This window comes from Galeopterus variegatus, unplaced genomic scaffold (genome assembly GCF_000696425.1).
Source record: "Galeopterus variegatus unplaced genomic scaffold, G_variegatus-3.0.2 Scaffold3105, whole genome shotgun sequence".
Lineage (NCBI taxonomy): Eukaryota > Metazoa > Chordata > Mammalia > Dermoptera > Cynocephalidae > Galeopterus > Galeopterus variegatus.
This window is the reverse complement of record NW_007729216.1, coordinates 146,192-161,267: the sequence shown is the minus strand read 5'-3', so window position 1 is coordinate 161,267 and position 15,076 is coordinate 146,192. Positions and strand designations below refer to the sequence as shown.

The window sequence follows — 15,076 nt, the reverse complement described above, 5'->3', positions numbered from 1 at the left end:
CTTAAGGTTATCTGATATCTCTCTCAGATTTTCTTCAATACCTTCAATGCCTTTAATTCTTTTTTCTTTCTTTTTTTTTTTTTTTGTCTGCCTGTGTTATTTCAAACAGTCCGTCTTCAAGGTCAGAAGTTCTCTCTTCTACTTCTGTAAGCCTGCTGGTTAAACTCTCCGTTGTGTTTTTTATTTCGCTGAATAGCTTCTTCAGTTCGGCAAGCTCTGCTACATTCTTTTTCAAGGCATTGATTTCCTTGTACGTTTCTTCTTTCAGGTCCTGTATACTTTTCCTCATTTTATCATGTTGTCTAGCTGAGTTTTCTTGTATCTCATTCAGTTTCCTTAGAATTATCAGTCGAAATTCCTTGTCAGACATTTCAAAGGCTTCTTGTCCTATAGGATCTACAGCTTGAGAGTAATTACCCTTTGGTGGTGTACTTTCTTGATTTTTTGTATTTTTGGTATCTTTCCTTTGATGTTTAGTCATTGTGGCAGGGGGTTTCACAGTCCACAGGTTTGACACTGTTGTCTGGCTAGGATGTTGCTGGGGTTGCCAATTTGGTATGGCTACCTCAGTGTCTGCTCAGTTGGCCACTAGTGCCTTGCGTGTGTGGTTGCCTTGGGTCTTGGGCCTCTCTGGGGAGCTACCTCTCTGGTCAGCATGCAGTTGGCTGGGTTCCTGGTCTCATGGCGGCACCGCAGGGTGTGTGGTCTCTGCCAAGCTTCCGCCTCCCCTGCTGGACGTCTCCCTGTTCCGCGCACACTGGGGCAGGCTGCTGGATCGCGTGGTGGTGGCACCGCAGGGCATGTGGTCTCTGCAGAGCTTCCGCCTCCTCTGCTGGACGTCTTCCTGCTCAAATGGGTGTCTTTCTGAAGGACAGTTTCTTTGCCTTGTTACCAGCTACTTAAGACTGAATTGGAGTAGTAAGGGGAGATTGGTGGAGCTTTGACAAACATATCTGAGCTGCTATGCTTCTTGTTATTCGCTCCTGGGCTTCTCTGGCTGATTATTTTTTATTTGGTTGCTTTTGTTTTTTGACGGCTGGCCAGTACAGGGATCAAACCCTGGACTTTGGTGTTATCAGCACCACACTCTAAACACCTGGCTAACTGGCCAGCTCTGATTTTGGATTACTTCGTAATGTTTGTACAAAATGATATGATAGTCGGGGTAGCTGAAGAGGTTACTTCTAAGAGTTTCCTTCCCTTTATAGAACCTTGTGGTAGGAACAAAAGGGAAAGCTGTGACTGTTAAATTCATAGAAAGCATGGCACAAGAAGCTAGGATTGGAAGTGAAGATTGCAGTAGATACCTTTTATTTTCTTGGCCTGGATTAAAATATAGCCTCTCCTAGATGTACATATTAACTGCCTCATTACTGTATGTTGCAGGAGTCTGAGTGCCCTCTGCGGCTTGCTGTCTGCCAACACTGTGATTTGGAACTTTCTGTTCTCAAACTGAAGGAACATGAAGATTATTGTGGTGCCCGGACGGAACTATGTGGCAATTGTGGGCGCAATGTCCTTGTGAAAGATCTGAAGACTCACCCTGAAGTTTGTGGGAGAGAGGGGGAGGAAAAGAGAAATGAGGTTGCCGTACCTCTTAATGCATATGATGAGTCTTGGGGTCAAGATGGAATCAGGATTGCATCCCAACTCCTCAGACAAATTGAGGCTCTGGACCCACCCACAAGGATACGCCAAAGGCCCCTAAGAGCCTTTGAATCAGATCTTTTCCACAATAGAACTAACAACCAAAGGAACATGACTGCCCAGTTTCCAATTCAGAATAATCTATGTGAGTTGTGCTTGTGATTAGGAAACTGGAATGGTATCAAAATCCCAGGTCAAATGGAACTGTGCTTTGGGACCAAATAGATCTTGAATATAGAGACCTGATTGTGCTGGGAAGAATGTCTAACTTTCCTATAAAATAGGAATAACATAACTTCTTCACTGTTGGATTATGGTTAGGGTTAATGATGATGATGATGATGACAGTGCTATAAATAGCTAACACTTATGGCCTATGTGCCTAAAGCATTTGCAAAGTGCTTCACATGAACTAACTCATTTAATTCTCACAACAGTCATATGAGGGTAGGTAAATGGTAGAGTTGAAATTTGAATACAGGCATTCTGACCCCATGCTTTAAACCATCCTGCTGTAATGCAGAAAATATATGTAAAATATTTAGCATGATTCCTTTCCCATAATATGGCTCAGTAATATTGCTTATCAGTAATACAATTAGAATAATAATGGAGACTTTTCTCATGGCAGACAATGTTCAGAGATCAGAGGGCCAAGGGTACTGGCTGGGCCTTTTTGTTACTGTTTAGATGCCTATAAACCTTGACTGTTTGCTAGGCAAGAATTTGAGTTGAAGGGTGGCAACATCTGTAATGTATTTCGAGTGCTGATTTTTTTTTTTTCCAGTTGAAGAACAAGAAAGGCAGGAAAGGAATAGAAGCAGACAGCCTTGCAAAGAGGGTGGTGAAGATAGTGCAAACTTGGACTTCATGTTGGCTCTAAGTCTGCAAAACGAAGGCCAAGCCTCCAGGGTGGCGGAGCAAGACTTCTGGAGGGCCGTATGTGAGGCAGACCAGTCTCATCGCGGTCCCAGTTCTCTGAGTGACATAAAGGGTAGGTTTGCTTATTCTGCACTAGCCTCTGTCTCTGTAATTTTTATGTCTAACACTATACATTCATATAAAATCGAAAGATTTTCATGAGATAGAATTTGCCTTATTCTTTTTTGTTTGTTTCCTTTTCCCAACTCCCTAATTTTTTTTTTTTTTTTTGGCAGTTGGCCGGTAGGGGGATCTGAACCCTGATCTTGTTATAACACCAACTGAGCTATCTGGCCAGGCCCCAACTTCCTATTTTTAAAAATTGTCAGAATAGTATAGTGAACATCCATATATCCCTCATCTGTATTAAACAATTTTAATATTTTCTTTTTTATTTTTTTTTATTTTTTTAAATTTTTTTATAAAGATGACCGGTAAGGGGGTCTTAACCCTTGACTTGGTGTTGTCAGCACCATGCTCACCCAGTGAACCAACCGGCCATCCATATATGGGATCCGAACCCATGGCCTTGGTGTTATCAGCACCACACTCTCCCGAGTGAGCCACGGGCCGGCCAATTTTAATATTTTCTTACTTCTATCTTTATATATATATTTCCCCCTTGAACCATTTGAAAATAAGTTTGAAGACATAACATTTTATCTCTAAATACTTCAGCATCACATAAGAACAAGGGTATTCTCCTGTGTAAACACTATGAAAATGTCACTCTCAGGAAATTCAATGTAAGTTCCCTACTTGTACATAACGTCCTTTAGAGCTTTTTTAAATTTTTTATTTTTTTTGCAGCTGCCAGTAAGGGGATCTGAACCCTGAATCTTGGTGTTGTAACACCATGCTCTAACCAACTGAGCTAACTGGTCAGCCCTGTTTTATTTTCAAAATCCAGGATTATGCATTGTTATTGTGTTTAGTTCTTTTTAGTTTCCTTTAGTTTAGTTCCCCACCTTTTTTTTTTTTTCCTTTCTTTTAGGATATTGACACTTTTGAAGAGTCCAGGCTAGATGTTTTGCAGAATGTTTCTTTCCCAATTTAGATTTGTTGGATTATCTTCCCACATTTAGATTCAGGTTTTAGTTTTGTCAGGAATGCTTTACTGGTGATGCTGTGTCCTTCTCAAGATGTTAATTTGTCTCGATATTAACTAAGGTGAGGTTGCTTAGATATCTCCATTGTATAGGTAGCTTTTTACGTTTATAATAGAGTGTTATATTTTAAGATTGTTGGGGAATTGGATATTCACACGATCTTTTATCTAGTGGTTTGAGTATTCATTGATGTTTCTTGCTTGAATCAAGTATTACTATGGTGATTTTTCTGTTTCTGTCCTTTGTTCTACATTAGTTGTCACTCTTCTATAAAGAAGAACTTTTCCCTTCCTACTCTTTTTTAAAAACAATTCCTTTTCAGTATTGTTGGACTTGTGGGTTAAGACTAAGTTTTTAAAACTAAAAGCTGGATTGTGAGCAGCAAACCACCCTTTGAATCTCTTGTGAAGAGAACAACAATCTTGGAGAGGTACTCATATTTTATTGATGCATGTCATATTTAAAACTCACAAGTTGTGAGAGATTTTAGGAACCTCTGAGTTAAGCAGCTCTCTCAGCTGTGATTTGTCTTCATGCCACTATATGAGTAATGACTCCAAGAACAGTAGGATTACCTCTTAACATTTTGTTGATTCAGATAAAACAGGAATTAATCCTGGGTCCAAATATTGAAGTTTGGATCTTATGTGGCCTAGTTAAAGGAGGTAAGTTGATAGAATCAATAGAAATTTGGATAGGGATGACATTTTTTTTGTTGTTTTAAATTTTTTATTTTCTTAATTATAACAGATTATATTAATTTAAAAAATAGTAAATATATCTGAAATATTTTGTTTCTGTAGTCCACTCTAGACAATGGTTAGTTAATGTGCAGATTGAAGGACTGCATAAAATGATTCTTTAGCTCCTTAGAGGGTTATGTCTCCACAGGTTGAAAAATTGCCATTTCGGGGCCGGCCTGATAAAACCAAGGCCACGGGTTCGGATCCCATATACGGATGGCTGGTTCGCTCACTGGGTGAGCATGGTGCTGACAACACCAAGTCAAGGGTTAAGATCCCCTTACCGGTCATCTTTGGGAAAAAAAAAAAGAAAAATTGCCATTCCAGGCCATATATATACAAAAAAAGCTTTTTTATTTTAGAGGATTTTTTAAAAATAGGTAGTTTACATATATAATAAAAATGATTGTGTACACATTAAATGGGTGAATTGTATCGTATGTGAATTATATCTCAGTAAAGCCGTTAAAGAAAAAAAGATAAAAATTATATATAAAAAAATTATGACAGTTTAAAAGGTTGTAAAAAGAAAAGTAAGTCTCCGTCTCACCTCTGATAGATGCACTGGCTGATGACAGTATCCTAGTTCTCCCCAGAGGTCACCACTTTCAGCGAAAAATTGCCATTCCAGGCCATATATATACAAAAAAAGCTTTTTTATTTTAGAGGATTTTTTAAAAATAGGTAGTTTACATATATAATAAAAATGATTGTGTACACATTAAATGGGTGAATTGTATCGTATGTGAATTATATCTCAGTAAAGCCGTTAAAGAAAAAAAGATAAAAATTATATATAAAAAAATTATGACAGTTTAAAAGGTTGTAAAAAGAAAAGTAAGTCTCCGTCTCACCTCTGATAGATGCACTGGCTGATGACAGTATCCTAGTTCTCCCCAGAGGTCACCACTTTCAGCAGCTTCTTAGTTAGCCTTCCAGAGAGAGTCTTTGTATATAAAATGATGTGAATGTATAATACAATGGGATTGTTTAAAAGCTGGTTTTATTAGGAAGACCTCTTGATTTGGGGGGAGCCAAACAATACTTTCTAATGTTTGGCTTTGGCATCTTTTCCATTTCTAAGCTTGCGGTCCTTTATGGGATGTTGATGTTCAGGTTCTCCCTTTTGTTACCTTTAGTCCATTTGTTTTTACCTAATATTTGCTGCTTCTTTCCCTTAAGAAAATGCCCTAGTCCCAAACAAAGTCTTTTCCAAACTTCGAGCAGCATCTTTTTTTCTGTGAGAGTCCCCTTATCAACTGTTCAAACGTGTCTTTCATCAGAGCATTTAGACTGGTACTGAAGGAAGTATAATTACAGCATAGTAGTGACAAATGAAGGCTCTGGATTTAGTGTAGTGTCCTTTATTTTCTCAAAAAAGTCAATGAAGCATTTGTTTGCTTTTTTCATTCCATTTATCCTCTCCTAGTTTGGAATTTGTATTCTCTATCCCTATTCTTTTAGTGGTTGCTTGGAAATTTTAACATTTTTATCTAACGTAACAAAGACTAAATTTACTTTATCTCATCACATTTCTACATACAAATCAATATAATAGCCATAGAATTCTGATCATTCCTTATGACTTAAGTACCATTGATATGTGTTAGTGTTCTCTCTTGTTTTCTTTTTAATGCCATAATGTAGACATTTCTGGTTTTTTATAGTTGTATTAATCATTTCATTTATTTATTTACTTATTTTTTTGGCAGCTGGCCAGTGTGGGGATCAGGACCCCTTGACCTTGGTGTTACCAGCACCATACTGTAAATAAGTATGTCATTGTATTTATTATGTGTTTACCATTGTCTTTGCTCATCCATTTCTCCTTGATTCTTAGAGCTTTCTTGTAGGATAATTTTTTTTCTTTAAGAACATTCTTTAGAAATTCTCTCGAAAGTGTCTGTTGGTTGTAAATTCCCTATTCTGGTTTGCGTGAAAATATCTTCATTTTGGATAGTTTCTCTGATCATACTATTCTAGATTGCCAATTATTGTGTCTTAGTTCTTTGAAGATATTGTTTTTTTGGCTTCTATTGCTGGCTGTAGAGAAGTTATTTGTTAGTGTTGTTATTTCTCTGTAGGTACTCTGCCTTTTCTATCTGGCTTATTTTAAGATCTTTTTGTCTCCGGTATTCTGCAATTTCCTGATGATGTCCCTGGTCTTAAATTTCTTGTTATTTGCTGGTCTTCCTCAATTCAGAAATATAGTATTTCATCTAGTTGGATCATTCTCATTGGTTACTTCTTTGATTATTGCCTGTCTTTGATTCTCTGTAGTCTCACTGAAATCCATTTAGGTATGTTAGACTTCACTGTGTCTTCTATGTCTCTTAACTCACATTTCCCATTTTTTTTGTTCACTGTGCTGCATTCTGGGTAATTTCTTTTTTTTTTTTAAAGATGACCGGTAAGGGGATCTTAACCCTTGACTTGGTGCTGTCAGCACCACGCTCAGCCAGTGAGTGAACCAGCCATCCCTATATGGGATCCGAACCCGGGGCCTTGGTGTTATCAACACCACACTCTCCCGAGTGAGCCACAGGCCGGCCCCCTGGGTAATTTCTTAACAATCTTCTAGTTCACTGATTTTGTCCTTAGTTATTTCTTTTTTTTTTTTTTTTTTCCTTTTTGTCTTTTTTCGTGACCGGCAACGGATCGCAACCCTCAGTGTCGTGCCCATACCGGACCAGGACCGGCCACGGGATCGCAACCCTTGGTGTTGCCCCTGCCCCTCGCTCAGCCAGTGAGTGGCCGGTCTGCATGTGGGATCTGAACCCTCGGCGGGAGCGCCACCGCACTTCCCAAGCGGCACACTATAGCAGTGCGCCACTGGGCCGGCCCGAGTCCTTAGTTATTTCTAATTTGTTTTTTAATACAGGCTTACTTCATTTTATAACACGTCACTTTATTGTGCTTCACAGATACTACTTTTTTTTTTTACAAACTGAAGGTTTGTGGCAACCTTACATTGAGCAATCTTTTGGTGCTGTTTTTCCAATAGCAGGTGCTCACTTGGTGACTCTATGTCAGATTTTGGTAATTTTAGCAGTATTTCAAACTTTTTCCTCATTATTATATCTATTATGGTGATCTGTGATCATTAATCTTTGATGTTACTATTGTAACTGTTTTGGGGCACCACAAGTTGTGCCCATATTAGATGACAAACTTAATAAATGTTGTGTGTGTTCTGACTGCTCCACCAACCAGTTGTTCCTCCATGTCTCTCCCTTTCCTCTGGCCCTCTTAGTCCCTGAGATACAACAATATCTAAGTTATGCCAATTAATAACTATAATGGCCTCTAGGTGTTCCAATGAAAGGAAAAGTCACACATATTTCACCAATCAAAAGCTAGAAACGATTAAGTTTGGTGGGGAAGGCATGTTGAAAGCCAAGACGGGCTGGAGGCTAGGCCTCTTGCACCAGTTAGCCAAGTTGTGAGTGAAAAGGAAAAGTTCTTGAAGGAAATTAAAAGTATGCTACTCCAGTGAATACACGGATGATAAGAAAGTGAAACAGCCTCATTGCTGATATGGAGAAAGTTTTAGTGGTCTGGATAGAAGATCAAACTAGCCACAATATTTCCTTAAGCTAAAGCCTGATCCAGATCAAGGCTCTAACTCTCTTCATTTCTATGAAGACAGAGAGGTGAGGTAGCTGAAGAAGAAAAGTTTGAAGCTAGCAGAGGTTGGTTCGTGAGATTTAAGGAGAGAAGCCATCTCCATAACATAAAAGTGTAAGGTAAAGCAGCAAGTGCTGATGTAGAAGGTGCACCAAGTTATCCAGAGATCTAGCTAAGATAATTGGTGAAAGAGGCTAATCAGCAGATTTTCAATATTGATGAAACAGCTTTATATTGGATGAAGATGCCATCTATGACTGTCATATCTATAAAGGGGAAGTCAAGGCCTGGCTTTAAAGCATCAAAGGACAGGCTGACTCTCTTGTTATGGGCTAATGCAGCTGGCAACTTTAAGTTGAAGCCAGTGCTCATTTACCATTCTGAAAATCCTAGGGCCCTTAAGAATGGTGTTAAATCTACTCTGCCTGTGCTCTATAAATGGAACAACAAAGCCTGGATGACAGCACATCTGTTTACAGCATGGTTTACTGAATATTTTAAGCCCACTGCTGAGGCCTATAGGTCAGAAAAAAAGATTCCTTTCAAAATATTACTGCTCACTGACAATGCACCTACTCACTCAAGAGCTCTGATGGAAATGTACAAGGAGATTAATGTTCATGCAACATTCATTCTGTAGCCCATGGATGAAGTAGTAATTTCAACTTTCAAGTCTTATTACTTAAGAAATACATTTTGTAAGGCTATAGCTGCCATATATAGTGATTCCTCTGATGGATCTAGGCAAAGAAAATTGAAAACCTTGTGATAGAATTCACCATTCAAGATGTCACTAGAACATTCTAGAACATTTGTGACTTATGGCAGGAGGTCAAAATATCACCATTAACCAGGAATTTGGAAGAGGTTGATTCCAATCCTTATAGATAACTTTCAGGGGTTCAAAACTTCAGGAGAGGAAATAACTGCAGATGTGGGGGAAATAGCAAGAGAACTAGAATTAGAAGTGGAGCCTGAAGATGTGACTGAATTGCTGTAATCTCAAGATAAAAATTTTAACAGATGATGAGTTGCTTCTTATGGATGAACAAAGAAAGTGTTTCTTTAGATGGAATCTACTCCTGATGAAGATTCTTAAACATTGTTGAAATGACAATGAAGGATTTAGAATATTACATAAACTTAGTTGATAAAGCAGCTGCAGGGTTTGAGAAGATGGACTCAGATTTGAAGTGGCTAAAATACTGTCAAATAGCATCACATGCTACAGAGAAATCTTTTGTGAGAGGAAGAATCCATCAATGAGGCAATTTTCATTGTTTTATTTTAAGAAATTGCCAGGGCTGGCCTGTGGCTCACTTGGGAGAGTGTGGTGCTGAAAACACTAAATCAAGGGTTAAGATCCCCTTACCGGTCATCTTTTTTTTTTTTTTTCAAGATGGGGTTAAGTTACTGTTAGTCAGCATTTTTTTGGGTATTTTTGTACTGTGAGGAATTTTCAGGATGTTGTTTGCCCGTAATAAATAAGCCATAATTCCTTTATCTCTAAAATTAGGATAATGTAGGATCTACCTCATAAGTTCTTCCTGAGGACTGAAATAATGCATGGAAAACACTTAGATTAATGCCTAGTGTTATTATATACTTAAATCTCTTACTTAATCAGAGGAGCAGGTAAAATGCTACTTTATTGCTACTCAGGAAATTGGTGACAAGTAAATCTCTTGTTCCATAATGGAAGTTTTTGCCTGAGGTTTGTTTCTTGGTTTTCCTTCTGAGGGTTTACAGCTCTACAAATTGGTATATCTAGGAAATGTCAAAGGAAATAGAACTTTTATATAAAACCCCATAAAGGGGATAAACGGTTGAAATCAAGTTTGTTTTTGTTCATTTGAGTCTGACTATGTGACCTGTTACCTAGGTGCAGCTGACAAGACCATGTTGCCTTGTGAATTTTGTGAGGAACTCTACCCAGAGGAACTGCTGATTGACCATCAGGTGTGTTGTGAATTCCTTGAGGGCTTTAAGTAGTAATGTATGCAGGCCATAGTTGGTGTTACAGGCCACATGTCTTTAGCAAACTATTTTAATACAATACCTGTGGTAGGAGTAGCAACTGTGCTTTTATTTTTTTACCACGGTTTGAATGACATGGGGATATAAAAACTCAGCCTTATTCCCCTTAGAAAAATAAATGCTTATTCCAGCAGACCCAGTGGTCTCAATCCAGCAGAACTTCCATATGGTGGTGACTTGTACATCTCTACTGACCATCTTATGCTTTGGTCTCATCTCATGCCACATTTTGGTTTATTGGAGCTGTATTGAAATCCTTGCAGTTCCATGGAAGAGTCCAGGGTATTTTTCTGCATGTTACTTCCTCTGCTTAAAAGGTGTATGGCTGGGCCGGCCCGGTGGCGCACTGCTACAGTGCGCCGCTTGGGAGCGTGGTGGCGCTCCCGCCGAGGGTTTGGATCCCACATACAGACCGGCCGCTCACTGGCTGAGTGAGGTGCGGGTGCAACACCGAGGGTTGCGATCCCGTTGCCGGTCCCGGTCCGGTACGGGCGCGACACTGAGGGTTGCGATCCATTGCCGGTCACGAAAAAAGACAAAAAGGAAAAAAAAAAAAAAGGTGTATGGCCTTCTGCCCCTGCTTCATCAACATACCCAGGAACAGACTTGGTTCAGACATGACTTTCATGAAACTATCCTGAGTGACACTGAAGGGTACATCAGGGGTCCCACCTGAGTGCTCCCTGAAAGTCTGTACCCGCTTCTCGTATAGCTTTTTACCCTGTGGTGTGGTCTCCTGATCCCCTGTTTGTCTGTACCACTAGGCTGAGTTCCTTGACGACAGGTTCTGGGTTATTCTAGTTTCTCAGTTTCAAGTAATATCTGGTATATGAAAGGTGTCAGAATTTTTTTGAATGATTGAAAAGTTCTTGAGCCATTAGGAATGATTAGAGAATAGCCTTATGTGTTTGAGGATTACGTGGAGGGAATCACTTTTTCCCTCAACACTCTTGGTCTGATTTAGTTTAGCCTAGTCTGGCATTTCTGTAACTACTAACAATGCTGTGGGTGATGAAATATATCTTCCCCCCGTAAATGGAATAATACAGTATTTGAATACATTTAGTTTTTGGTTTGGGAACAGCATAAGAAAATCCACTAACAAACATAATGAAGAATATTTGGGCCTCTCTTTTACTTGGGTCTTGAATCTTTTAAAAAGAATAATTACATGAACACAGTAAAACAAAAACAGCACAGAAATGTTTAAAGGTAAAGTGAGTGTTCTATCTGCATTCTCCTGACCCTTTTTAGACCTTCTCCCCAATATTAAGGATTAAAATTTTGTGACTTCTTATGAAAATGTTTTAGGAATATAGTTTTTTCCTTAACCTCTGACTTTTTTTTTTTTTTAAACTATGTGTTTTGAATGACAGACAAGCTGTAACCCTTCATGTGCCTTACCTTCGCTCAGTACTGGCAGCTCTTCCCCCAGAGGGGTGGAGGACCCTGATGTCATCTTCCAGAACTTTCTGCAGCAGGCTACAAGTAACCAGTTAGACTCTTTGATGGGCCTGAACAACTCACCCTCTGTGGAGGACAGCATCATCATCCCCTGTGAATTCTGTGGGGTACAGCTTGAAGAGGAGGTGCTGTTCCATCACCAGGTAAGTGTCTGGAGGACCCATCTGGTTGGCTCCATGCTGATCCTCTGTGAGTGAACCTACGGCCTCTAGAGTTGAGAACTCTTCTTTAGCCTTTAAGTTGCATTCCAGCCTGACCAAGAATCTGTGCACTTGCCTTTTGGCCATGCCCTGTTTCATGAGCTGACTATCTAAGGTGTACAATACCTCAGGCCTTTAGACTTTTTCTACCTTCTGGCAATTGAAACCATCATGTCACTAGCTGAGGTCCAAAGAGCCTGGACTCCATTTGAGCAGGCATGGAGGCCTTGCCAGAAGGGTTTAGATGAGAGTTTTCTCGAGGGTCACTGATGCATTCTGCTTTTGACCAGGCATTGTGGTGGCATTTGAGACTTGCATTCCAGGAGACCTGGGAGTCTATTTCTGGCTTTGTCTTATGGTTGACCTTGGATAGGTCTTGTCCTCCTCACTGAAGACATCTGTAAATGAGGGAGCTGGACTAGACAAAATGAAGTTCTTCAGCTTTTACAGTCTAGGATTTCAGTCTGTTAGTGGAGAATATGTTAAAGGTAAAGTGAGTGTTCTATCTGCATTCTCCTGACCCTTTTTAGACCTTCTCCCCAATATTAAGGATTAAAATTTTGTGACTTCTTATGAAAATGTTTTAGGAATATAGTTTTTTCCTTAACCTCTGACTCTGACTTTTTTTTTTTTTTAAACTATGTGTTTTGAATGACAGACAAGCTGTAACCCTTCATGTGCCTTACCTTCGCTCAGTACTGGCAGCTCTTCCCCCAGAGGGGTGGAGGACCCTGATGTCATCTTCCAGAACTTTCTGCAGCAGGCTACAAGTAACCAGTTAGACTCTTTGATGGGCCTGAACAACTCACCCTCTGTGGAGGACAGCATCATCATCCCCTGTGAATTCTGTGGGGTACAGCTTGAAGAGGAGGTGCTGTTCCATCACCAGGTAAGTGTCTGGAGGACCCATCTGGTTGGCTCCATGCTGATCCTCTGTGAGTGAACCTACGGCCTCTAGAGTTGAGAACTCTTCTTTAGCCTTTAAGTTGCATTCCAGCCTGACCAAGAATCTGTGCACTTGCCTTTTGGCCATGCCCTGTTTCATGAGCTGACTATCTAAGGTGTACAATACCTCAGGCCTTTAGACTTTTTCTACCTTCTGGCAATTGAAACCATCATGTCACTAGCTGAGGTCCAAAGAGCCTGGACTCCATTTGAGCAGGCATGGAGGCCTTGCCAGAAGGGTTTAGATGAGAGTTTTCTCGAGGGTCACTGATGCATTCTGCTTTTGACCAGGCATTGTGGTGGCATTTGAGACTTGCATTCCAGGAGACCTGGGAGTCTATTTCTGGCTTTGTCTTATGGTTGACCTTGGATAGGTCTTGTCCTCCTCACTGAAGACATCTGTAAATGAGGGAGCTGGACTAGACAAAATGAAGTTCTTCAGCTTTTACAGTCTAGGATTTCAGTCTGTTAGTGGAGAATATGTCTTTTGCCCAATTTTATTTGTTAAGGGGAGACAACACTGCAGGTACCATTTCTCTACTTGATGCCATACAACCATTGCTAGAACATCATACATTTCATTTCTGTAATAAAGATCTCTGCTTTTGGATCAAGTGGTAGATAGGAACTGCTAGTTGTCTACTAGGGGAGACTGAAATAAGCAACTATGCAAATACTCTGGTCAAAGTATAGAAATCCTTTTCTGGGCTCCCAAGACCAGTCCTTTCTTCATTTCTGCAAAATCAGAAAGTGCTTTTCAGTGCCTGTGTGCTATTGGGAATGACTTCTCTATTCCAGATGTGTGCTTCCTCTTGGTCCCTGGGACCCTCCTCTCAGTGCTTGTCAAAGTCCCCCTCCAGATGAGGTGTGCTCCACCCAGCTTGCTGTTCTTCTCTTTCCTCCCTCTACTCCTCTTCCAGGAATGACTCAGTTCAGAGGTACTAATTCTGGTTTTTCTTGTTTAGGACCAGTGTGACCAGCGCCCAGCCACAGCAAACAACCATGTGATGGAGGGGATTCCTAGTCAGGATTTCCAGCCTCGAGATACCTCACCAGAGCTGCCCAGGAGGCGTGTCAGACACCAGGGTATTAGCCAGGGCTGAGCCAAGGCCTCAGGTCCACTGCTGGCTCAGGCCTGCTTACCACTTCTCATCTGTTGGTCTAACATGGGGTTACCTGAATCTTAAGTTACTAAGCACCCCAGGGTTTCAGGGGCAACTCCTCTGCAGCTCATTGTGGTCCCAGGTTAGATCTCAAGTGTAGGTTTATAGGTTAACAGCTTTAGGGACAGCCATGAGACACACTTTGCAGTTGGTGCTTATAGTAAACTATGGGTCTCCTGTCTGTGTTCTTAGTGGTTTATTTGTGGGTAATTTGCAGACCTTGCTGTGACTGCTCTGGGTCCCTGCTTCTACTTGAAATATGCTTGGGATAGTCAAATATGATGATGTAAGAGCCTCATAACTAGGCAAGTAAACTGTTTTTGAAACCTCACCACTACACAGCCAATTAGAAACTATTTTCCAAGATTTGCTTGCTCACTGTTATTGAGTAGTTAGGAGGCTGTATTTGAGGACTTGGGTAATAATTGTGCAGAGTAGACAAAGTGTTCTCATCTCTGGCCTGGATACATGGGTTTCAGCAACCTTTAGGGGTGAGCAGTTGTCTTCTATCCAGAATCATTTTGTTCCTGCCCTGAATCCAGCACTAATAATAAGAGCAGTTTCTTCCCTAAAGCTGTTAACTATTTTCTCTTCTCAGGAGACCTGTCCTCTGGGTACATGGATGATATCAAGCAGGAAACAGCTAAAGGACCCACCTACTCTCTGCCCCCCAGCAGACCCATTAACAACATGATAGCTACCTGTAACCGACTGTCAAAATCAACATCAGGCCCCAGACTTGGGTGCCAGCCCAGCCTTCCTCATGTACTGAAGCTCAGCAATTCAGACAGCCAGGACATCAGGGGGCAGAGCCGAAACAGCCAGAATGGGGCCATGGCCACAGGGCCTGTCCCAGTGATTCACCCCATTCAAAATCTCTACCCAGAAAACCTTGTGACCTCTTTCCCCCATGGGCCTGCAGGGAGATATGGAGCTAGGTAAGAGTCAGTAGCCCTGGAATAGAGCTTGGGTGTGACTAAAGAGAACATGAGCAAAAGGTCTGGTGACCTGGGCCCAGCCTGAAGTAAGACTGAGGTCCATGGGAAGAGGGTGGAGTGTGGATTTTGCCTATATTGTCACCTGATTCCAAAAAAATCCTTTTGCTACCCATGGGTGGTTTTTTTTTTTTTTTTCCCCCTTTTTTTGTCTTTTTTCGTGTCCGGCAACGGATCGCAACCCTCAGTGTTGCACCCGTACCGGATTGGGACCGGCAACGGGAT

At 40.8% G+C, this 15,076-nt stretch overlaps 1 protein-coding gene across 4 annotated transcripts in view; it reads left to right on the top strand.

Moving 5' to 3' along the window:
* The window catches only part of TRAFD1 (TRAF-type zinc finger domain containing 1), a 34,380-nt gene that overhangs the window by 17,455 nt on the left and 1,849 nt on the right, over nucleotides 1-15,076 (top strand). For all 4 annotated transcript variants that reach the window (XM_008583964.1, XM_008583965.1, XM_008583962.1 and 1 more), the window contains exons 5-10: nucleotides 1,387-1,792; nucleotides 2,435-2,641; nucleotides 9,930-10,006; nucleotides 11,461-11,691; nucleotides 13,659-13,779; nucleotides 14,455-14,794. In XM_008583964.1, coding sequence (XP_008582186.1) covers nucleotides 1,387-1,792; nucleotides 2,435-2,641; nucleotides 9,930-10,006; nucleotides 11,461-11,691; nucleotides 13,659-13,779; nucleotides 14,455-14,794 — 1,382 coding nt within the window. The remainder of the gene's footprint in view (nucleotides 1-1,386; nucleotides 1,793-2,434; nucleotides 2,642-9,929; nucleotides 10,007-11,460; nucleotides 11,692-13,658; nucleotides 13,780-14,454; nucleotides 14,795-15,076) is intronic.